This window comes from Peromyscus leucopus, chromosome 17 (assembly GCF_004664715.2).
Source record: "Peromyscus leucopus breed LL Stock chromosome 17, UCI_PerLeu_2.1, whole genome shotgun sequence".
Lineage (NCBI taxonomy): Eukaryota > Metazoa > Chordata > Mammalia > Rodentia > Cricetidae > Peromyscus > Peromyscus leucopus.
In genome coordinates, this window is record NC_051077.1 from 4,448,310 (window position 1) to 4,474,150 (window position 25,841).

Below are 25,841 nucleotides of genomic sequence, written 5' to 3' on the forward strand. Positions count from 1 at the left end.
GCCTGGCTCTGCCTCCTGAATGTTGGGATTAAAGGCGTGCGCCACCACCGCCTGGCTTTATTCCTGTTTTTAATGTATTATTTCTTTGCATGCCCTTGTGATAAGTAGGAGTTGTTTTTACTGTTTTTTCCTCTCTGGGAAGATGTGTGGGCTTCAGTGTTTCTCTTTAAGCGAGTCTCTGAGGATTCCTGTCTCCATTCTTGGCTTAGACACTAGCCCAGGTGGAGCTTTTTTCTGCAGACAAGCTAAGTAAGACCTTGGAATGCTTTGAACCCCTTCCTGCATATGTCCACCTTTTGTTTAGTTGTAGATACTAATCATGCATGTTTCTAATCTCAGAAGATAGCACTATTAGCATTTTATAGGTTGCTGGTAACTTGGATGCTCTTACTTCGTGCCTACTTTTCTCCTCTCTCCGTCTATCCCTTCCCTGTGTGAGGGATCATCATTTACCTTTCTTAAAAGACTCCCCTGAACTTTGCTCTGTGGGGCTTCCTGACTGCACATGTTCTCACTTTCTCTTTGCCTAGAGGCATCTTCTCCCTGCCTTTGGTGGGGTTTTCCTTGGGCCATAGGGGTGCCATGGCCTTCTTGAAGATGGGGATCCTCTGTGTTTAGTGTCCTTGCTCATTTGCTGCGTTCCTCTGGCTTATGTTGCTGTCTGTGACTTGCCTGTTTGGAGGAATTTTGCCACTCTTCCAGCTTGGTTGTATGCCCATCCTGTGAGGATCCAGGGGCCAGGGGCCAGGGGCCGGGGATTCTCTGTTCTCACGAACTCAGGGCTGTGCAGGATTTGTCTGTTGTACTAAAAAATCCTCCAAGGTCTCAGGATAAGGTTGGTGTTGGCTTCTGTGGCCTTCACCCACAACAGCCCTTTGGGTGGTTCTGCCGCAGTTTACCTTCCTTCCCACACAACTCGTCAGCTTTGCCTCTAGCTGTGTCTGTAGCCTAACTGTGGGTCGCGTTATCTAACAGCTTAGTGGTCTTGTTATCTAAGGGTTAATATTTTCCTATACATTTGAATACATTTCTATTTCTATGGGAATTCGGTGGCATTTCCTCACCATCACCTCCTTAACATGAAATTAGAGTCCACTTCTAGTGGCTTTCAAAATAAAAAGCAATCATTCTATCTTGTTTTAATTCGTGTTTCCTTATGTCCCGAGGTGCAGTGTACGCGGCAGTCATTTCTGGCTCTTTCTGTCCTCTTGGAATTACAGTTGTAGACAGCCAGCCACCATGCTGCGGGGGTCTGCCATTTTCTCATTGTATTCTAAGAATTTCCATACATTGTTGATGCTAGCATTTTATGTTATCTTTAGAAATGTGTTTCCACTTAGCTGGACTTTTGCCTTTTCATTATGTAAATACTGTTTTTGACATATTGGGATTGTGATATATTTTTAACTTTCCCTCTGGAACATACCATTCACTTTGTAAGTACTTAGAGTGTAAACTGAATGGAACGTTTTACCTCAGTGAAGTGCCATTGAATGTTCAAATGGAATAAAATACTGTTGGAAGCTGCATGTAGTGATTTTTATTACAGTTTATTATCTAGTTCTAGGAGAATGGGAAAGTCTGTATTCATTTTCTCCCCAAGCATTATTTTATGATGACTAAAGAAATACCAAGCTGGGGGTCAGGGAGAGGTTGGTACAGCAGTCAGCTGAGGGCTCAGAGGAAGAGGGCTGTGTGGCTGGCTACAAAAGAGCCCTCTCAGGAGTTTGTACAGACTTCTCAGGACTGAGGTGGAGGGTGGGAGAAACAGGTTTTCAACCTATTTATGTCTTTTCTGTCTTCCAAATACTAGCTTCTAAGCAGCTTCCTGCCAGCTTCTGTCATTAATGGACCCTTCTAAAACCACGTGATGTGCTTTGCCTAGTCACATCTTTGTCTAGAAGCTTCTGCCATGTTCTTCCATGGGTCAGCACTTACCCTGCACTTGGCTCTTGAACGTAGAACTTCAGAAATGAATTATCATGATCTTTAAACTGAGGAGGCTTGCCCACCCTAATACAATAGGCTTCACAGTGACCCTGGTCCTTAGAAGTGCAAGCCATTCTACAGAACGTGAAAGAAAGTGTACCCGCTTTGCTACTTGAGTGCCTTTAAAAGGCTGGTTCTCAGGATCACAGCATAGACATGCTTCATCTCTTCCTTCCTCCTTCTACACAATTTATGGACATCGAGGGATGGCACCAGGCAGGACAGTGAATCCTTGTGGTTCAGAAACATCACTTTTCATCAACGAAGGCAGCTTGTTGGGGTTGGCTCTGCTTCCATCAAACCCATGACATCTCAAGAGCTCTGTGTTGACTTTGGAGCTACCTGGTTTGTTTCCATATTGTCGCATGGATGTAGCCAGGGCAGGCACTTTATGTTGTACTTGGAGTATATGAATAGAAAGTCCTTCATGACCTTGTCTCTGTGTACAGCTGCCCCTACTTCTAGGACCTAGGATGGTGCACTGAGGAAGCCGATCAGGGTGATATTGTCTGCATTAGTTCACCCCCGCCATCCTCTTTTTAATTTCTGCTTCAGAGTAAAATAATTAGCCAATACCATGTGAAAGCCTCAGTTCATGTTATTTCCAGTGTGTGTGTGTGTGTGTGTGTGTGTGTGTGTGTGTGTGTGTGTGTGTGTGTGTGTGTGTGTGTGAAGGCTTAAGATCAGCATTGAATGCCTTTACTAGATTGCTTTCCAGCTCTATTTTTGAGACAGGCTCCCTAACTGTACCTGGAGTCCCATTGTTTCAGCTGGGCTGACCTGCTGGGAAGCTTTAGGGATCCACTGTGTCTGCCCAACTCCACACATCTGGGATTGCAAGCATGTGAGAGGACGCCCAGCTTTTTGTGTAGGTCCTGGGGATCTGAACACGGGTCCTTGTGCTCTGGGGGCAGGTCCTTTGCCGACTGAGCTGTCTCTCCAACCCCAGACCAACTTTTCACAGGTGTGTGTGTGTGTGGGGGGGGTGACTCCAGGAGAGCTGGCTCGTACAGTGTCCTTACTGTGAGGGTGGAACACCACAGGCACTTAGGGCAGTCATCATTAGGTCACCTGGGGGGATGCGACAAAGTGACAGACTCGCACCTGTTAAGGTTTCGGTGAATGTATCTAGGGCTCTCCTTGGCACAGTGCTAGTGAAAGCGAAATCCTTCCGAGTGGCGCTGGGTCCTGTGTAAATATTTTTCCTTTACTTTCTTCACAGGCTGCCGCATATTCTCAGTGATTTCATTTTCGAGCAGTTTCATTTTTTTTGTGTGTCTTATTCAAAACTAATTTTATTTTCTTAAAAGCATTTGAAAGGGAAAAAAGGAAATAAACAAGCAAAGAAGGGAAATAAGGGGAAATGTGCATTCTGTGGACTACCACGATAGCAAGCTGTTGGCTCAATTAAGATGGTTTAAAGATTGGGTACATCAGAGAAATGTGAAAGGGTGATTTTAAATGACTGTGAAAGTCATTCAAGCAAAATAAAAACTCACAACAAGACAAATGATGTTGATATTAGGTTTAAAGAGACAATTTGCCCACAGGGGACTGTGTTTATCAACTCCCCACACAGCCCAGCAAACATCACAGCAATGGAGGCCAACCAGGAGGGAGGGGGTGGGGGAGCTGGCATTTGTCCCCAGACACGTCCATGATTCTATCTGGATGATACATTTATTCTAACCCATCAGCCACAGGGTGTCACCCATCAAGGTGTGAAATATCTGTGTAAAGAGCACCTCCCCTGTTCACAACAAGGCAGAGAAAAGTGACCAGGGCCACACTTCTGCTCAGACAATCTTCTGTTTTCTTCCCTTTTCTGCTTGCTTACTTCCGTCTTTCATCACAGTCACAAGAAAAGACAGAAGTGGACTCACCAGCTAGGAACATCCAGGGCCACCTCTGTTTGTGTGAGCTCAGGGAGATGGGGAAATTGCTCTTAGGACTGGCTTTTCCTTTAAGTGTATGATAGTAACTTGCTAGTTGTCAAAACTGGGGAATCTACAGCGATTTAATTCTACCCATTACTTCTGTCATTTCAAAATACTCTCTCTAAAAGAAAGTGTACCTTGAATCATAATGTTCATCTTAGTTGTTCAAGGTTTGAGTGCAGGGAATCAATTTAGGGAGAATGTTGGTATGTTGGCTTCAACCACCTTGAGGTCCCAACCAGCTCCCGTTCCCTCCTTCCTTGGGAGACACTGGGCTAATGGCAGGAGTGGCTTTTACACCAAGGCTTGTGGTCAGATGCCCCGAGGTAGCAAGCAGCTCTGGTCTTCCTGTCTTGCTTCTGATATTAGGATACATATGACAGTGGCCAAGTTATCCATCGAAGACCTGAATCTCGACTGACAGTCTGTTCCTTCACATCTGCTTCCCTTTAGTATTTACTTTGTCAGTTGGTCCCCAAGGACCCCAGGTAGACAGCATGATACTGTCTATCACTAGTCCCCAGCTGTCATAGTGATGCATAAAGATTGTCCTTTCCCTGCTTAATCTTCTTGATTGCAAGTATCCTCCAGTCTTTCATACATTGTGGTTCCTAAGACAGGAGTCCCCAAAATACTGTGGATGCCCTTCAGAGACAGAGATATCAGCATGTGGACCTCTGTCCTTAGCCTTGCCTCCAACCCTTAGAATAGGATGCCAAAAGCTATGTTGGGCATCATGTGTGGTCTACAAAGTGAGTGAGAAAGGGTGACAGTGTACAGGGGCTTTGGGGACCTGGTGCTGATGATAAAGTCTTGCTTAGGATGGAGGAGAGATGAAAAGGTAAATGAGACAAGTGAGTTATCAGAGCCCTCACAAATGCTACATTTCCATACCCTGGGGACAAGAGTGATGTTAAGCCTGCTCCTCTCTAGTCTAAAGACATTCAGACCCAAAGCCAAGAGAAGCATGGCCAAGATCAACTGCACTCACAGCCATGAGGGAGCTGCCTCTGTTCCCTCTTCTCCTCTGCTTGTATGGAGAGTTGGAAGCTAGATGTAATATCCCAGGGTTTTACTAGGCTCAGCATCTCTGCTAACCTATCCATGGGATGTGGCAAATAAACTTGCCTGAGGATCAGAGGACAGAGCCAGCTACTGGATTAAACAAAGAGGCCAGGTAGTGGTGGCACACACCTTTAATCCTAGCACTCGGGAAGCAGAGATCCATTTGGATCTCTGTGAGTTCAAAGCCATGCTGGACTTGAGAGCCATGAGAGTGATTCAGTGTAGGAGAGAAACAGAGCCAGGCAGTGGTGGCACACACCTTTAATCCCAGTACTTGGGAGTCATACACCCTTAATCCCAGCATTTTCGATCTCATGCCTTTGCTACCAGTATTTGGGAAGCACACACGTCATTAATCCCAGCACTAGGAAGGAAGTGAAATGGCTGGGCAGAGAAAGACATTTAAGGCATGAGGAGACAGGAGCTAGAGCCTTTTTGGCTGAGGACTCAGAGGAATTCAATCAGAGGATTCGTGGAGATAGGAGTTGTGAAAAGTTTCTCCAGTGGCTTGTTCCTTTGTCTCTCTGATCTTTCAGCATTGACCCCAATATCTGGCTCTGGGTTTTTATTATAAGACCATTTAGGATTCGTGCAGCAGTGGGGTGACAGGACAGAGTTTTGTCACTGTGATGACACACCCAAAGTGCCCCCGTCCTGGGGCGAGGGTTGACTGACATTAGCTGTCCAGGGGTCCACCTTCGTTAGAGTGTTTGCCTTGTGTGGAGAGGTGGACATGGTAGGATTCATGGCTGATGATGTCTTCACTGTGGTCTGTGCTAGATGCCTCCTGTCCTCCTCCATAGGAGAAAGGCCTTCCCTCTCCTTGGGATGCTTTTCTTGCCTACAGCGCATCTTGTAAACACTAAGGTCACTCAGAAGAGCTCCAGGCATTAGGAGTCACAACTGTCGCTCTTGTTCTGATAGTAGAAGGGGTACTTATAGCCGAGAATGTTCAAGCCCCCATGCCTGCACATGGACGCTCATGCATGGCCTCCCTTACTATCTAGCTTTGATTTTGAGCTCATTGAGGGCACAGGGTGGTCAAGATCATCTTGTCTCCTCGGATGCCACCCCACACAGGTGCCCTTTACAAATTGAGCATCCTTGCAACTGGATTTAGTCTATGTTTTGGAAGAATGGTTCTTATCTCACTACATTTGAGGTCAAATCTGGTGATTTTCATGTTCCCAGAGCAGTGTTTTACCAAATCCAAAGACACAGCCCACTGGATTAGTCAGAGGTGACATGTACCCCCTACTTCTTAGTACTGGGTACCTGCTGGCCCCAAATCAGAGCCAGTCTGATTCTGATACGGGTGTACTAAGTGGGACAGATGAAGCCTGTGAGGAGTGTAGACAGAGGTGGTAGTGCTTCGCCCTCTCCCTCCTCTTCTCTAGGGCACCAGTGTGGACAGCTAAGCCATGCCAGCCTCTGGAGCCCATGTGGATACATCCACTGCTCGGATGTCAGGGCACACAGCTGCCTGCTACTGGTCATGTTGACTTAACTCACATAGTCATGCTCTGTGTGTGAGAGAAACTTTCTGTTCATGTGTATTGAATGATTGCCTTACATGAGTGCACACAGACCAGGGCGCAGTAGAAACAGAACAGTGGCATTGTGGACAATGGTGTCAGCTTCCTAGGTCCCTGAGAATCACATGGTCTTTGCCTGTAATTCCTGTCTTCAAGTGTCCCCAGGCTTTCTCCCTATACTCTGTTCTTCCTCCCCTTCTTCTAGACTCAGATACTTCTGCCAAAGAGAGCAGGAGAAATTCTCCTTGCCTGCTAGATTAGAGTCAATCTCATGTTAATGTTAATCTCATCCAGACTCAGAAGGCTGCCTCTTCTCTTGATTCTCACCTGCAACAATGTGGGGAGTAGGGAGATGGGGAAAGGGTGTTTCCTGGGGCTTGAGAGCTAGATCAGTAGTTAGGAAAACTGGCTACGCTTGCAGGGGACCTTGGTTAGATGGGAGTTCACAACTGTCTGTAACTCCAGTTCTAAGAGATCCAGTGCCCTTTCTGACCTCCATGGATGGTGTATGCACATCGTGCACAGAATACATGCAGGCAAAAACAACCATACACGTAAAATTAAAGTATGTAAGAACATACTTTCAATGCACTTTTGAGAAATTTCCTAGTTTGCCAAAACAATCCAAATGTCATATAAAATAACCCCTATATCCTTCATCTATACAACGTTCCCTGGACAGACTCCTTGGTGTGAGCGCTCACCTCACCCTCTTTTACCTATCAGGGCTATCACAACACAGGCTCCTGAGCTGTTTGTGGATCTGATGCCAATTTTCTAAGCAGGGCTGGCCATGTCTTTGGTTCACCAAGGATCTGCCAGGCCCAGCAGTAATCAGTACATTGTGCTTTCTGAACACATTACTTAGCTAAGCACATAGGTGCCTGAACTACTGCTTTCATGTCATGCTTAAACTTGTCCTCCAAAGCACTTTGACCATATTGTCTCTTTCTAGGGTGTGGTTTCAGAGGGCCACTGTCCCTGTCTTCAAAGTTTTCTACCCCATGTGGAACATGACACTAGCATTGTGTGTGTGTGTGTGTGTGTGTGTGTGTGTGTGTGTGTGTGTAAGCCTTGTACAGCTCCCCAGTATCTAGGGGAGCTACTATCATGTGGAGGGGCCTGTGCATCTCCCCAGCATCTACAGGAGCTGCTGTGGGGTGGAGGGTCCTGTGCAGCTCCCCAGTGTCTAGGGGAGCTGCTGTGGGGTGGAGGGTTCTGTGCAGATCCCCAGTGTCTAGGGGAGCTGCTGTGGGGTGGAGGGTCCTGTGCATCTCCCCAGTGTCTAGGGGAACTGCTGTGGGGTGGAGGGTCCTGTGCAGATCCCCAGTGTCTAGGGGAGCTGCTGTGGGGTGGAGGGTCCTGTGCAGATCCCCAGTGTCTAGGGGAGCTGCTGTGGGGTGGAGGGTCCTGTGCAGATCCCCAGTGTCTAGGGGAGCTGCTGTGGGGTGGAGGGTCCTGTGCAGATCCCCAGTGTCTAGGGGAGCTGCTCTGAGGTGGAGGGTCCTGTGCAGATCCCCAGGGTCTAGGGGGGCTGCTGTGGGGTGGAGGGTCCTGTGAAGATCCCCAGTGTCTAGGGGGGCTGCTGTGGGGTGGAGGGTTCTGTGCAGATCCCCAGTGTCTAGGGGAGCTGCTGTGGGGTGGAGGGTCCTGTGCAGATCCCCAGTGTCTAGGGGAGCTGCTGTGGGGTGGAGGGTCCTGTGCAGATCCCCAGTGTCTAGGGGAGCTGCTGTGAGGTGGAGGGTCCTGTGCAGATCCCCGGCATCTGTGTTCACTTCACTTGGCAACCTTAGACTTCATTCTATAAATGTTCAGCGGAACTTTCCAAAAAAGCCTCTGTGGCAGCCGGATATTTAAGGTAGCAGATTTGTGATGCAGTGTGGGCAGGTTGCTAGGCAACTGTGACTCCTCCAGGTCCAGCCCTAGCATCTCTAGGCAGAGAGCATGGAGAGGCATGGCCTGACTGTCACTCCCTGGGCAAGGCAGAAAGCTCTGTTTGGGGCACACATAGAAAGAAGCTGATGTGGCAGGGAGGTATCTCAGCATGTGGACAGAGAAACATCCTGAGGCCTTGGTTTTCAAGGTGTAAAAACTATGTTGCAGGCTGTTTTTACATCGAGAAACTTGGCTGGCTCCTCTGAACTCCCTGTTGTTCAAAGAGCCACACAAAGGCCTCTGATCCTTGAGGAAACCATGTGTGCTGGGAATTGCTGGCTCCAGAAAGGGAATGCCAACTCACAGGGCTTACCCCTGCCCTGGAGTCAGTGCCCCCTCCATGGCTGACGTCAAGCAAGGTTCCCAGTGTCACCAGCTACGGAGTGAGGGGATGATAAGTGGGTATTGCTATAGCTTCCCATGGCTTGGGAACGGCACAGAGGTAGCCCGACTGAGAGCACAAGCAGGAGGAACAAACAGGACGGTTGCAAGGTCTGATGCTTTGCAGATTGTGTCTGCTTCAAATATAATTGCTCTCATTGTAACTCTGAAAAATCCAATTGTTCGTTATAGCGCCACGTGACACTCAGCTGCTGAAGTTCATGAGCATTCAGGAACGGCTTTCTGAGACAACGTGCACTGACCGTAGTCAAAAGAAGTTGTTAGTCACTGGTGGGAAGGAACCCCTTGCCTTCCTTTGAGAAGGAAGACACCTTCTACACACACATATAACAGAGTCCACCCACATCAGTGCATAGTGGCCTCTCTCGTCCTAGGGCTGCTGTGACTATGTGGCCTAGTCCAGCTCCCATGACCCCCATGGTATGCATGAGAGCAACTAGCAGCAAAGAGACCTGGGACTAGAGAGAAAGCACTATCTAAGCCGCACCTCCATGCGAACACACAGGGGAAGAGGTGCTGAAGGATAGGGCTGGAAAGCCAGGAACAGCGGAGTGTCTCACCGCTGCCTGCCACTTACCTGTTCTGTTACCTCAGACTGTCCCTTGTGTCATGTGACTGGGGCTGCCTGCTTTTTGGTCCTCTGCAGTGTTATAGACGAGACATCGGCACGTTTTTGGCTGCTTTCTATCCCCTGAACCATGGTGGGCTTCTGCCTCTGAAAATGTAGCGCCCGTGACCCTGTAGCTTGTTCCCGCCATTCTCGCCATTGCTTCTCTCCTCTACCTCAGGGTGTCCTCAGAGCAGCCCTCCTGCCCTCTGCATCTCTGGTATATACCCTCCTGGCTTCTTTAGACACACCTCAGAACGTGCTTCTGGAGTCTCGCTGTGCCTTCCCCCTGCTGGCATGATGGGATAGGGTTTTGATGCCTGGATAAAGCGGGCATTGAAAGTTAAGGCACCTCAGCTTTAGAACAGTAGACCTCCTATGGAGTTCCCTCTTCTCTCATCCCACAATCCAAAATATTGAGTTTCTCTTGCCCCAAGTTTCCCTGACAAGGGTTTCTCCCACACCCTTGCACATTGCCCTCCCTATGATTACAAGCAGCCTCTCTGTTCAGACACTCAGGGACCGGTCATGTCTCTCTGGCTCCAGGCAGCATGCTGTACGTACGTTGTGCATGTTGAGCACACAGGGCTACACTGCCCTCCTCCTTTCTTCAGGCCACTGCGAGCCTGATCTCCTCTGAAACAGTAAGTGATCTAGAAAGCAAAGGTAACTGGAAAAATCAAAGGAGGTTTTTACTGAGGTTTCCAAGTTTACAAAACACCAGGCAAAGAATCTGTTCTTACTTCTGGGGATATTCTTAGAACCATTCTGTCTCTGTCTCTACCTCTGTCTCACTTTCTCTTCTCTCTCTTTCATTGTAGCAGGCTTTCTTGGACTTCCAGCCCCCAAACCATGACATGGAGACATTATTAATTATGAATGCTCAGCCTTAGCTTAGGCTTGTTTCTAGCTAGCTTTTGTAACATGAATCTTTAAAAGGTCTTATTAATAAAAACAAATCCAGAGCCAGGTATTAGGAGTAAACGCTGAATGATCAGAGAAACAGAACAAGCCACAGCAAACCTCACCTTGCCAGTTCCTCAGCTAATCTTATTTCCTCAAACTGGAAGCCTCTGTATTCTCATCCAAATGTATCTCAACTGAACTGCTGCTAGAAGCCTAAAAGCTGATCAGCCTATAGTTTCTGGTCCTCAAACCTTATATACCTTTCTTCTTCTTGCCATCACTTCCTGGGATTAAAGGTGTGTGTCACCATGCCTGGCTGTTTCCAGTGTGGCTTTGAACTCACAGAGATCTGGATGGATCTCTGCCTCAGGAATGCTAGGATTAAAGGTGTGTGTGTGTGTGTGTGTGTGTGTGTGTGTGTGTGTGTGTGTGTGTGTGCGCGCGCGCGCGCCACCATTTTCTGGCCTCTATGTCTATCTAGTGGCTGTTCTGTTCTCTGACCCCAGATAAGTTTATTAAGGTGCACAATATATTGGGGGACACAATATCACTACAAGCTTTATTTTAAAACTTAAATCAACCCATTTCTATTAATCTATGTGCTGCCCCAAGACTCATTTACCTCATCTATGTACTGTTCATCCTACTTTCCTCCTTCTTCCATGGCTGGCTGGCCCCCAGGTGACTGGCTGTCACCCCTTTTCTCTCTGCCCATCAGCCCCACCTATCCCCCCTCTGCCTAGCTATTGGCCTTTCAGACTTTTATTAGACCAGCCAGATGCCCTAAGCAGGCAAGGTGAAACAGCAGCACATCTTTACATAGTTAAACAGATAATCTATTCTACAACATTTCCACTTTTTGTCTAAATAAAAAGGAAATGTTTTAACTTTAACATAGTAAAACTATATATAATAAGAACAATTATCAAATAAAAATTACAATATCCAGTCCATTTGCATTTGGGAAATTCAGATAAAACACTCCACTATGTATCGTATCTTAGTGAGTCTAAAGTTTTATACCAAATTTACTTTCTATCATAACTAACAAAAACTGTAACTGTAACTATGTAGTCCATCAAAGACCCCAGAAAGATAAAATATTACCTGAGTAAACACGAAGTGTAGTGCAAGCTATTTCCAAAACTATAGAAATGACAGAGACATCTGACTGCCTAGACAGTCCCCCAAGGTTCTTCTACAATGTTGGGGCACCATTTTTGGCATACAGGCCTAGAATATCTGGCAGACTTTTCAGTGAAGCAGGGATTTTGAAGCACTGTCCCACCTTGCCTTGGCAAAGTTTGGCAGTCACTTTCCTTTGTGTCCTGCAGAATATCTGGCAGACTTTTCTGTGAAGCAGGGATTTTGAAGTAATGTCCTACCTTGTCTTGGCAAAGTTTAGCAGTCACTTTCCTTTGTGTCCTGATAGTTCAGTTTGGATGGTATACTGTCAGCAGTCGAGGCAAGGACAGTTTCTTGCCCAAATGACTAGATTTGCCATGATGAAAGCAAATTCCATATGGAGGTTCTTTGATTCCTATCATCCTTTTATGAAGTAGATTGGTACTGCTAGAGCAGACAGGTCTCACTGTCACAAAAAAGCCTTATATTATTAAATATCTTAAATGCCATATTCTGTAGGTCTCTGAAGTGTTTGAAGATCACCTATCTAAAATATATCTGTTTAACCTTGAAGACATAACTAGTATGACTACAAGTTTGGTTATTATAGATGACTAAGCTACTAACCTGCTTTTCTTAATTATACATTACATTTTTTAATGAGCCAAATAAGTAAAATACCCCCCAAAAGTAGAAACATATATATATAGTATAACAAAAATAATTTTAAATTTGTATCAATATACCAAAATCCATACCAATGTAAAATATTTGAGGTTAATAGTTGTCTTTTTATCCTATATTCCTCTAGTCCCCCTAAACAATGACAAACATTTATAATCCACTTAATGACCAAAACCCACCCATCCCACCTCTTGAGAATGTAGGTGTGTTGTATTCTCTAGACTACTTCCTATTGTCTGGGGGTGATGGCATCTCTAGGGGACTCTGAGAAAATTGAGATAATGGTCAAGTCCTGGGAAAACTAGTTGTAACATTTGTTGTCCAATCTCAGAACTGTTCCCATACATGGGGATCAGTATATATGTTATCTGTCTTAGAGGTTTTTTTGGTTTATTTCTTTATGTCTGTAGCTAAGATTTTCAAGAGGTCTCCTCTAATCAAACCTTATCTCTAGTAACCTTGAGGGAATCCACAGCCTTTCATTTCCTGTAGAAACAAAAGTATAACCTCTTCCCCCATGCAATACATTTCCTGAATTCCATTTTAAAGTCAAGACGTCCCTCAAGTACCTAGGCTGTTTTAATTCAGCAGTCCCTCTTACAAACCAATATTTTTATTAAGCAGCTGTCATTCACTCATCAGCATTCAAAAAAATTCAAAGTCAACACATCACCACACAGGGGCCAGACTCCCTGTGTATTTCCCATATTTACGTGTGTTTTTTCCTTTATATTACTTTACTCTCTCTCTTTAAAGACTTTATTTTCCCTATGACTGTTTATACCAATTTTATTTTCTTTCTTATGTGCCTACATACATTTTTAAATGCACTGCAACCTGTTTAGAGTTTTTTTTTTCCAGTCTGGACCTGCTTTACTGTACACCAGTAACATTCTCTGACTGTGTGAGCCAAATCTTAAACTGCTAAGCAGAAGCTAGGCCCTCCACCATGCAGCTCTGGCAGCTGGCTCTGCCTCACTGGGGTCTGTAAGAGCTGAGCTTTATGCCCCATGGGCCTGGCCAAGAGCTGTGTTTAACTGGGCACTGTGTTTAAGTGGGGGCTGCATTTAACTGCCCCAGCTCTAGCAAGTTGGTGCCTGCATTTTTACTTAACTTTTTGTTTCCACTTAACGTGTTGGCTTCTCAAGTGCTAGCTGTATAACAGAGTCATGCCTTTATACACTATGAGCACTGGGATACTGGAAGCCATCTCTCTCCCCCTCCCCCATCTTTCTCAGGCCATACATAGAAATATGTGCCCCATGTTGGGTGCCAATTATAGTGGGCTTTCTTGGACTGCCAGCCCCCAAATCATGACATGGAGATATTATTAATTATGGATGCTCAGCCTTAGCTTAGGCTTGTTTCTAGCTAGCTTTTTTAAAACTTAAATTAACACATTTCTATTACTCTATGTGCTTTCCTGAGATTTGTTTACCTTATCTATGTACTGTCTATCCTGCTTTCCTGCTTCCTTGTGTCTGGCTGGCTGGTTCCCCTTTTCTCTCTGTCCACCATCCCTGCCTATCCCTCCTCTGTCTAACTATTGGGCATTCAGCTTTTTATTAGACCCATCAGGTGCCTTAGGTAGGCAAAGTGAAACAGCAACACATCTTTACATAGTTAAAAGATGTAGCATAAACAAATACAACACATCTCTATATAGTTAAACAGTGATTCTGCAACACAAACAAATGCAACTTATCTTTACATAGTTAAGCAAATATGGTTTTCCACAACACTTGCGCTCGCTCTCTCCCCCCTCTCTGTCTTTGTCAAATATGCTGCACCTGCTTCAGAGATACCTGGACATCTCTAACTTGCGCACATCCTTCTCAAAGATTCAGATTCATTGCATATCTTCCTTAGATCCCTTCTACTCTTCTTCTTCTTCCCTCTCCAATGTGTTCTGTCCTCTCTTTCCTAAGTGAAGCTCCCTTATGACTAGGTGGTGATCAGTGTGAATAGGGAATAAGAACATGAGGTGGTGATGCTTGGTGAGTGGACAGTGTGTGCCACGTCCTGCTTTCAACAACTTTTGTCCTCGGGGACAGAGACCCGCTACTCAGATTATCTCCACATGATGGGAACTAGTAAGGCTTTGAGAGATTTAATCATGATGCTGACCAAGAGTTGTTGGATTAAAACCCTGTCAGCCTCATGAAGGGTGTCCAGAGGCAGCACTTGGCCTACTTGTTCTGTGGAACTTGGCAAGGGCATCGGTCTTCATAGGGTTTCCTCATAACAATGCACAACAGATATTAATCTGCAGGGACTGTAGAGTACATGAAGATGTATCATCAGTGCGTGGAGGGGATCTAGAGACCAATGCCTCAGCTGTGTCTGCAGGTGTAGCACTCATATTTTTACAGCTGGAAGACAGAGGTAGGGGCATTCAGCTCTGTGCTTTCTGGGGCCTACATTTCCCCCTGCTTCCCCACCGGCTGCTCCTGTACACTCCTTGGGCAAACTCAGTAGCTATTTGCTGTTCCTCTGCAGTTGAGATGCACTTTGCTTTTCTTCTCTCTGTGAGACACACATGCCATTCTTCCCTTTCTGAAGGATCTTCTTCTGTAGGAACACTTCACCATCTAGACACTTCTGGGAAGCCCTACACCCCCCTCACCTCAGGCCACCTGTAGGTCAAGGGTCTTACAGGCACTTATGTGTAGGCACTGCTCACATTTTGAAAATCCTTTCTATCTCATGTGAGCAATGACTTCCTGCATCCTGTTCTACTTGGGGGTTCCTTGAGACCTAGACCTTCTGGGCTTGTCTTCATCCCCACCGAACAGAATGTGTAGCTCATCCCAGCAGGAGCTCAAGAAATATGTAATGATTGAGCAAGTACTGAATGAAGGAACAACTGAACAAGGAGAGGAAAGAAAAGACAGAGCAACTGTGTCCCAGAAGAGGGAGGCAGGAGGGATGAAAACACCAGGAGTTCGGGTACCATCAGAGATCGTCCATCCTCACAGAGGCTAACCAGGCTCTATTCTTGGTGCCTGCTGCTAAGTGCTTTTGGCTATATCTTGATGAGAAGGACATTGAGAAACCCTCTTCTATAGGGACCCCAAGGCCTTCACTTCTGAAGCTCACTTGGACTGTGGCCTTCAGCTACCACTATTCCTTCCCAAATATGCATGATGTGAAGCTCCGTCTCTTTCAGGGAGCAACATTCTCAGTAGAGTAGAGAACCATTTAAAAAGACCTCTCTCTCTCTCTCTCTCTCTTTCTCTCTTTCTCTCTCTTTCTGTCTGCGTGTGTGTGTGTTTGTGTGTGTGTGTGTGTGTGTGTGTGTGTGTGTATGTACATACACATGTAAAGCACTGTCTCACAGAACAGCATTCAAGGTACTCAGAAATAGTTTCATTCTAGGCTGACTATTCACCAGCTTCTCCCTCCTTTTGCTGGTGTGAATTACACCACACAGGCTTCTCAAAATCCCTGCAAGGACAGTTTTTTTTTTTTAAGTATTTATTTATTTAGTGTAAGTGTGTGTGTGTGTGTGTATGTGTGTGTGTGTGTGTGTGTGTGTGTGTGTGTGCATATACACAAGCCATAGTGTGTGTGTAGGTCAGAGGGCATCTTGTAGGGATTGGTTCTCTCTTTCTGTTATATGGGACCTGGGAGTTGAACTCAGCTTGTCAGGATTGCCAGTAAGCATTTTGCTGGCTGAACCATCTCACTAGTCCAAGAACAGTTTTAATGGGCTTAATAGTCTTTCCCTTCCCTTAGGAGGTAGTCATAAGTTCTTAGCACACAAAGGCAAGCATACTTAATAAGCAATGAGAAAGTACAGGTGTCTCCTTCTGATACTGTTCTGGGTCAGGCAGTGAGTGACACTGAACTTACAGGTCTTCTGTATCATTCTTTCCCCATATTGTGCCCAGGACTGAGCTGTGTGTCCATACCTTGGCCTCAGGTTGTCTAAGTGGTGGACACAGAATATTATTCTCATCTTATGGCTGATAAAGCCGAAGTTCAACGTGGTCCTTTGGCTAGGGTTGTATGGGTGATTGGTGGAAGAGCCAGGAAAAACGAGACTGCTGAATGCCAAAGTACTTTTCCTAAACTACGCCGCATAGGAGATCCTTTAATACAAATCTTCGTTAGAAAGGCTGACCCATGCCCTGCAATTCTGGGTCTGCGTGTTCCAGTTCAGTGGTCTTAATGAATACTGATGTGCGCTCCTTTCATACGCGCTGTTCTCAAGCATCTCATTGTTTGCCCTCATAGGAGCCCCACGGTGCAGGTAGAAGCATCTTTCTATCTGTCATGAGGACAACGAGGTTGACTCTAGGCACGACAGACTGTTTATGCAAAGATCTAAGTTTTTTTTTTTTTTTCTGCTTCATCATCTTTTCTTAAAGTCTTACCTTTCCATCTCCCCTACTTCCAAGGTGGAATGGAGGTCATTACCTCCATGTCACTCTGGTGTGTTATAGTTTCTGGGGTACTTGATGGTGAGTGATTGTCAGCTGCGTTTTGAGATGTGTTGCTGTGTGCTCTGGCCTGTCTAAGCTCTGGAGCATCACTGACTTGACCAGAGCCACCCAGGAGCTGCTCTGGCGTGCTCTGCAGGCCAGCTACTGGGGCAGTGGCACTCTCTTTGTCTTGGAGATGCTCTCACTATAATTCCTCTTTGGCTGGAGACGAACAATGAAACATGCCTGAAAAAATAATAATAGTTCCTTAGTACACACAGCACAAGACAATGTATAGAACATGCCAGTGATGCCCATGCAAGCACACCATGGTCCTCACGGCTACAGACTGTGTTCACACTGGCCAGAGGATGGAGCTGAGGGTGTGTCCCTGGAACCATGCAAGCGGGGGACACCCTCCCCCCCCCATGTTGTAGAAGACAACACTGAGTGCCAAAGAACTCAGACTGCCACTCATGTTGTGAGCTATGACTGCTGCACAGAGCCCAGCTGCTATGAATTCATAGCTGTTCATGGATGGAATGCTTCTGTTACCAAAGTCAAATTTGATCAGTCTAAAGTGTCTAGTTAACTAAGTTATGTAATTACTTTTTGGCCAACACATAACTTTTTGAAATTTCCTTTTAAAAGATGGCAATGTTAAAAACAACTGACTGTATCATGCTGCAGTACATGGAGACAAGAAGCAGATGCTCCCTCATATATATGTATACATATATATGTACACTTATATGCATACCTATGTAGACATATATGCATCACATGTATACATACACCATGTGTGGATATGTGCATACATGTATGTGTTTGCATACATATATGAGCTGTCATTTCCCTCAAAGTACCATGCATGCCAACTAAGACACTTCACTTACCTTATGTTTGAGAATGCCAGCTTTTACTTTGTCCTTAACAATTACTAGTACTCTATTTTGAATGATTTTTAGTTTTAGTTAAAGCACGTGACTGCACACTTCTGGGGGTATGTATGAGTGACTTTCCAAAAAAACCATGCCTAGAGATTATTCCTTTCTTTGGTGACTGTTGGACAATAACAACAAAACAATTGGCTTTGTTATAAGTTGTCCTGTTTTGCCAAGTTCTTTAAAGGCACAGACTGCTGCCTGTGTTTCCTTTTAACCTGTCAAATATGGATGAAGCCAGCTCTGCCCCCTTGTGAGCAGTGCAGAATGGCTCAGTGCAGACTCATGTCACCACTGGTCCAGAATCATACAGACCCCTTTCGAGATTCCCCACACCTTGGCTCCTCTACAGTTCATTTTCTTGTGTATTGATCACTTTAGGGATCACTGTAGTGGGACCCTAACTTCCCATTTCCCAAAGGACATGTGTAGAAGGTCGAGCCTGCCCCATGGAGCTGAGGTTGACTAAGCTCAAAGGCAACTTTCATGGACTGACTCTGTTCAAAGGTATGGAACTTTCTGTGAGTGTGTTTCCCTTTGTCTGTCTTTTACGAAGCAGCGGACACACACAGTGAGAGACACTAATGCCGGGCCCGATTCTGAGAGACGAGACCACTCCGTCCCAGGTGATGAGGGAGGAAGCAGCCCTGCTCTTTGAGGCCTATCAGAATTGTGTAGGACTTTAAAAAAAAAAAAAAAGGATGTCTCTACTGAAAATACACAGAAAAATTTAAGGGTTAAATTTTCATTAAAGTACTGCCTCCTTGAGGATTTAAAAAAAGTTATTATTATCATTCTTGTTCCTGCTATAGAATCAGATTACCACTTTGTGTGTCTGAGGCGACTCCTGGTTTTTTTGTTTTGTTGTTTTTGTTGTTTTTTTTTTGATCCGTTAAGAAAACGGTTGCGATTAATCAATGTGTAGAAGGTGTCAGGAGAAAGGAGAGTTCTGTGAAGTTGTTTTCTTTGAGAGTTGTTTTCCTCTGTGAGATCAAAAGCACAGCTCAGGCTGGGTTCCTGAGACACACCGCTTACCTCACATCCACCAGCATGCCTGCACCATGCTTTAGTTATCTGAGGTTCTAACACAGCATGTTGTAGTCGAAAGTTTTGTCCAGTCCCACCCAGCCTCACCGTCCCACAGCCACTTACAAAATAATCACTCAGAGGCTTAATATTATTTACAAACGTATGGCCATGGCCTATGGCTCAAGCTTCTTGCCAGCTAGCTCTTATAACTAAACTCAGCCCATTTCTATTAATCTGTATGTCGCCACATGTTCTGTGGCCTTACCTGGGTGCCATTACATGCTGCTCCCTGGGATGGTGTCTCCTCTGCCTCTGCCTGTGCCTCTCTTCTTCCTCTCTCTCCAGTTGGAATGTACCGCCTGATCTTATTCTGCCTCACCATTGGCCAAATAGCTTTATTTATTCACCAGTCCAAGCCACACATATTCATATCGAACAGAAAGACATCCCACAGCAGCATGTTGTCGTGGTGAACCCACAAGCCAGCATGTGGTTTATTTGCTTTCTGTATCTACATTTGTGTGAGAGAAAGGAAAAATACCAGTTTCCATCCAAACTGCCTCAAAATTGGCGTAGTGGCTACTTAAGCAACGCCAGTCCTGTGTCTCTCTGTCCATAGTCAGTACTCGGGGGACTGGTTATTTGAGTTATGTCACAGACTAAAATGGTCCAGCAGTGTATTCCAGGGACTACTTGGAAGATGAGTACCCCGAGCAAGGCTCACAGGCCCAGTCCTGTGGCAGACCGCTCTACAACGGGTCCCACAGATGACCAGGGTGCCCCTGGTCAAGGCAGCCTAGAATGCCGTTTGCTACCTTCAGATGTTAAAATGAATTTTCAAGTGGGCACAGCCTCAGAGCACTCATAATACGAACACACTGTGCACGTGCAGGAGTGTGATGTTTTCCACGTTACTTCTGACAGAGGTACTTACATAGTGTAAGCCTCAACAAACAAACAAACAAAAACAAAACAATGAAACCAAAACAAGACCACCACCAACATCAAAGACCTGTGGCCTCCAAGGCCCTGAGCTCACATAAGCTGGTCCCAGAATTTTGAATCAACATTAAAATTCAAGCTTTTACTTAGAAGTTGGTGGTTCATGCAGGGAGAACTCCCTTCCCTCCTGAGCAGACCTGCTGGTTGTAGACAGCTGGCTTTTCCCTCCCTCTGGCCACTTGACTTGCAGATTGCAGCTTCTTGTGTTACTGGGGGATGGCATGACCCATGGGCCTGGGGTGGAAAGGTGTTGGCTCTATTCCCGGGCTTTCTCTCGTGGAAGTGCACATGAGCCTTTCTCTGGCCTTGGAGATTTTCTTAGCCAGTGAGGTGAGGCTTTGGCAGTCATGGCTGAGCCATGCACTGAGGAGAAATGGAAGGAGCAGTGAGGATTTCTTGCAGATGCCTCTGCTTGGTGACCATCCTTTACCGTTTTGTAGTAACCGCTTAGCTCTTACACAGACCCTGGTAGGGTCGGCTGTTCTCCATCTGGCAATGCTAGCTTGTACTTAAATTTGTGTGCTTAATAAGACTCACTTTAGAAGAGGGGGATCATAAAGCCGCCATGCTACAAATGAAAAGGCTCGAAGACACACAGAGCCCCTCCCAGGTCTTTCCGGGCATGCTTATGTGGCAGGCATGGCAGGCACAACATTTTCTCTGTCTTGAAGTCTGGCAGGTGCTCTGGTTTCAGTCTGATTGTGTCTCTTGTTTAAACCTAATCTTAGCACTAAGGTAAGTGCAGACCTATATAGTATTATCATTTTCACTTAATGAATTATTGCTTTATTCCCCAGAGCCATAGCAAAAATAGCCAGCCAAGCCCCTTGGTGGATATTCTCTGTAATTGTGTAGCATTTCAATGCATCCTTAAAAATATATCTAATTTGTCCCTAAGGTACTTAAAGAATGAGTAGGATGTGGTGGTTGGTATGTTATAGTTGGATTGGGTCGCTGTCATTACATTATCATCTAAAAATTAATAAGAAGGGTCATGCATTTATTATCAGTTTTTAATGTTCTTATCCCTCCATCTACAGAGAACCCATGGAAAAAGCCATTATCTATTTCATAAGAATAAAAATTTACCATCAATTTAAATAACCCACAGTGAGACCCTAACGAACTAACGGGCATTTGTTAAGAGCAGTAGGAGAATGCGGTGGTTAGTATCAGTTGTCGACTTGACAGAGTCTAGATTCCCTTGGAAATGCCTGTGGGGATGTGTTAGTTGAGGCGGGAGACTTTGGGTGGTACTGTTCCGTGCCTGGATTCTGGACTGTAGAAATGGAAAAGGGGGAGTGAGAAACAGCACCTAGTCATTGCTTTCTCCCTTCCAAGTGCGAATGTGACCAGCTGCTTCCAGCTCCTGCTGTCCCGACTTCCTTCTCAAGATGGACTGTGCCAGTAGACTGTGAGCCAGAAAACAAAAACAAAAACACCTGTATCTCTTCATTTGTTTTCACTGTAGTAATTTTATCATAGCCATGGAAAAAGAAACTAAGACAGAGTAAATGGTAGGTGAGTTTACGTTTTCTTAGGCCAAGGAAACAATCTTATTAGGCTTCCCAACTTACCTATCATAGGTTGTATCAATAACAAAGATCATAAAACTTAAAGGCCCGCCAATCTGTGGGGATCTTGCCAGAGGCTAAGCTCACTGGTGGCAGTGGGAAGCATTTTCCTGAAAGTTCCGTGTAGTGGCCCTCAGCTGCTTGGTCTAGATGTGCCTGCTGTTTTCTAAGAAGATATGTACATTGGTCCTGCAATAGCCTGGTGAGCGGGCAGGCTCAAAGAGCTGAGGAATGAAGCCCATCCTGCAGGCTACGGCCAGCATCCCTGTGACTGCCTTAGAGCCTACACAGTCTACCAGATAGAGTGTCCACATAGATGAAGCCCTTTCCTAGTGTGTTTCCTGGGTCTTGAAGGAGGCCATGTGGGGTAGACATGGTTTTAGTTTCTATGGGTTTATAAGCAAACTCTCTGGTGAAACATGTTACAAGTGTTTCATCTCCCAGAGCTGGCACCTCAGAAAAAACTTAGGTCAAGTCAACCGTGACTTAACACAAGCTGTGATTCAGGTCCTCACTGTCTGGTTTCTACATCTTTCTCAGCACACACCAGCAGAACATCCTGGAGGGAAGCCTGGGGACCTGCATTTGCCGTGCACACCATGGCTGGGTCTTTTGTCCACTATTGTGCACAAACCTGTGTGCAGGACTTCAATAGGATTAGGGGAACTGGGGAAGATTTCTAGTAGAAGGTAGAGAGCTGAGGAGAAACCATCCACTTGCTGCCCATGAGCATGTCACCCTCTTAACTAACACAGCAAATATTTGTACAGTGTTTGCTGTGTCTCGGTGCTAGTCAGGGTGGGTGAGTCTAAATTCATCAGACTTACTTCTCATAGTTCTAATTTGAGCAGTGGCTGAGATACAACTGACATCAATGATATCGACATCTGAGATGCCGGCCAAGAACTAGAATACTCTAAAGAAAAGTAGTCATCTTACAGCAGTCCGCTAACTAAAAGTATACACATCATTCATTTGTATCATTGAGAGTAAAGGTCAAAAGTGTAAGAGAGGATTACATGGGTTTTAAATTCACAGTATGTCCCATATGATGACATTTAGTATAAGCAATGTGAGATGTGAACACACGCTTCGAAATCCTGTACTAAGGCTTGAAGAGTTGACAGGGACTTTATGGTTTGCATCTGTCATTGAGTATCTAGTAGCTGTGTGTAGAGACCCAGGAACAAAGCTATAGAGCTAATAGGTGCCAGCCCCTGTAAATACCGCACAGTGGGATCTTTGTCAGGTTGGGGTCCTTGATATGGATTCAAGCCTTTATGTAATAGCTGCCATCCTTCCAAGGACACTGTGGGGAGTTGCTGGGAACAGGGTTCAGGATGACTGGTCTTTTCATACAGCTGGACAAGAAGAATCAGGCTTAGACTGGAGGTTCTGTGTAGCCCTGGAATGCTCCTACTTCAGGGAATTTGAGATGACGAATCTTTCAGATGGGATCCTGGCAATCAGATGAGATTGACACAGTTCCATCTTGCTGACTCTAGAGGCCAAAATACAGAAATACATTTACAAACCTTCCTATTAATTTATGTCAGATGCAGTCACTCTCCAGGGAGTTCTGACTCTCTGGGTGGGAAATGAGCTAATTGGGAGAGGTGTGATCCTGCCACAGTGCAGTGATGTTAGGGGCAGCTCTGTTCTCCGTGACCTCCTGGACCCTGTGAAAAACACATGTGATATAAAAACTGTGAGAAATTATGACATTCTCAGTTCTGAAACTAGAGGATATTCATGCTGGAAGCTTTTCTAGTGAAACCTAGAAGTGGGGACCACCTTAGCAGAGGGATTAAAGGATGGTGGCCTGTAGCATGAATCTTAAAAGTTCTTATTAATAAAAACAAACCCAAGGCCAGTTATTGGGGTAAATGCTGGAAGATCAGAGAAGGAGAACAAGCCACAGCCACCTCACCTCACCAATTCCTCAGCTGATCCTGTTTCCTCAGACTGGAAGCTTCTGAATCCTCATCCAGAATGAATCTCAGCTGAACTACTGCTCAATAGCCTAAAAGCTTAACCCACTCTAGTTCCTCGTCCTCACACCTTAAATACCTTTCTGCCTCCTGTCATTACTTCCTGGGATTAAAGGCATGAGTCACCATGCTTGGCTGTTTCCAGTGTGGCCTTGAACTCACAAGAGATCCAGGCGGATCTCTGCCTCTGGAATGCTAGGATTAAAGGCGTGTGCTACCACTGCCTAACCTCTATGTTTAATATTATGGCTGTTCTGTTCTCTGATCCCAAATAAGTTTATTATAGTGCACAATATTTTGGGGGACACAATACCACCACATTGGCCCCCAGGCTAGGCCAGGCCAGGCCTTGACACCTCTCTATCCCAGTGTGGTGCAAACACTCTTTTTGTTCTGAGTCTGTTTCTGCTAATGGTTCTTATCCTGACTGCCTCTCTCTGCTGCCAGGTGAGGAAAAGGCCTCATTCATCAGGCCCAGCCCTAAATCAAGAATACCCTCATCTGTCTGAGCTCTGTGGACAGAGGCTGAGGACAAAGCCTAATTTTCACAGTGTGTGGTCACATGTCTTGGTGAATATGAACTGTATTTAGTCATTCATCTATTCATGAGATGCGCTTTTCAGTGTTCTCTGTTGCCATGGTAGTAGAATGTGGCGTAGTAGAAGGTGGTCCTGGACCTCATGGGGTTGGTTGGTCAGCTGATAGGTATAGTTGTTAAATAATCCTCATTCCCCCCCCCATTACTTAAAAGTATGGTTTTTAGCTGAGTGATTTCCTAAGTAGATTTTTATGAAAACATTATTATTAAGGCATTTTTCACAATTTTAGGTCTTATTACTTTGAACTTTCTTTTGTGGCTATTATTTCTCCAAAGTCCAATTTCTTCCACATTAACATTTAGAAAAAAAACATCAATTATTTTTTTCAAGAAGGTTAAAATTTCTGATACTTAAAAAATAGCATTTTATTAGGTTCAGCTTTAGTCATGATCAGTTATACCATTTCTTTCTTTTCTTTCTTGAATTATTGTTGATATTTTTTTCTGGCTATAGTTAGAAGGAACTTGGCCAACCCATGAGAAACCCCAAAATTTTAACAGTAAGTCAGGGGTTCTTTTCACATGGCTAATTGGTCCAATATGGCTTCGTTTTTACAGCAAGCAGAATAGTCATGAGATTTCATTATCTTTTGCACTTATTTTCTGCTTCCTGATGACATTGAATCCTCAGTCAATATCATGTAACAACTTCAGTATCTCAGTTTTTTTTTTTAAAAAAAGCCTCGTTTGATCATTCTATATTGCCAAGGCATCCCACTATATTAAAATGTAGTTATTATTTATCAATTAAAAACCAGTGTCAAAATAAGTAAAATGCATACCCAAGAAGAAATGGTTCCCAGTAAGGGTAGTAGTCATGGCTCTGTGGTTGTCCATGAATAGATATGGATAATGGCATTTAAATAAATAGTGAATTTTAAAATAAAAAAGAATATTTCTCCAAGTACCAACGCTTTCTGACTTCTGTAACCAAAGTGAAAAATGGAGGGGGGCAATAAGCAGATACATAAAACTCACAAGACTAAGTTTCACAAAGGCTTTGGTTCCATGGGCCTTGTCACCAAACTGCTGGGCCACAGCCATATCGGAGGAACTGTGGAAGCGGTGGCTTGCTTGGATCATACATACCATTCATTTATTTTTTATCTAAAATATTTTTCTATACAATATCTTTTGATCGTATTTTCCCTCCCCCAACTCCTCGTAAATACCTCCACCCCTACCCACCCAACCTCATGTTCTTATCCATTCTCTATCTATCTATCTATCTCTATCTCTATCTCTATCTCTATCTCTATCTCTATCTCTATCTCTATCTCTATCTCTATCTCTATCTCTATCTCTATCTCTATCTCTATCTCTATCTCTATCTCTATCTCTATCTCTATCTCTATCCCTATCTCTATCCCTGGCCCGTTCCACTCTCACACTTTCCTCGTGATCTCTCAAAAACAAGAAATGAAAATCAAAATGAACCAAAAGTATCAAAACACAATGAAACAAGAAGTGTGTAAAGATTACAACATAGAGTCCGTTTTGTGTTGGCCAACTCCTCAAACAGGGCCTGCCCTGGGGTCTTCGATACACCCAGTGACTGTCCACCCGACAGAAGTGTTTTTCCATCTCCCAGCAGGTACTGATTGTGAGTAGCTTCTCGGCTAGGGGTGGGACTTCATGTCCACTCCCCTTCTCAGGGCCGGGCTTTGTGTCTGGTGTGAACATCTGCAGGTCTCGTGTATACTGCGCAGTCCCCATGAGTTCCTTTGTGCCTCAGTCCTGCTGTGATTAGAAGAGGCCATTGCCTTGAATTTAATCACCACCTCTACCTCTTACCATATTTCCTCCTTTCCCACATAAGTCCCCCAGCCTTAGGAAGAGGGTTCTGGTGAAGGTACCTGTTTAGGACCGAGTTCTCCAAAGACTCCTACTCTCATTGTCCAGGTGTGGGTCTCTCACGCACACCAGGTAGCCAACTAAGGTGCTATCAGTAGGGAGTCTGTGAGAGTAATTACTAAATGAGGGCTCTTGCAGTGGATGGGCCATGTGCCATAGCTGCTCACAAAGCAGGATTTTTATCAGTGTTAACTAGAGTGCTTAACTATGAATGAATTAAACTCTGTTGTGGCCCCA

The 25,841-nt window shown here is 45.0% G+C and overlaps 1 protein-coding gene across 5 annotated transcripts in view; it reads left to right on the top strand.

The window, feature by feature from the left end:
• The window catches only part of Dlgap2 (DLG associated protein 2), a 742,630-nt gene that overhangs the window by 342,687 nt on the left and 374,102 nt on the right, over positions 1-25,841 (top strand). The window contains exon 1 of one of the 5 annotated variants that reach the window (XM_037211612.1): positions 17,038-18,063. The exons of the other annotated variants lie outside the window; for them this stretch is intronic. Within the exon in view, the coding sequence (XP_037067507.1) occupies positions 18,006-18,063 (58 nt within the window). The 5' untranslated portion in view covers positions 17,038-18,005. Of the gene's footprint in view, positions 1-17,037; positions 18,064-25,841 lie in introns of those variants that run through there. 5 annotated transcript variants of the gene reach the window in all.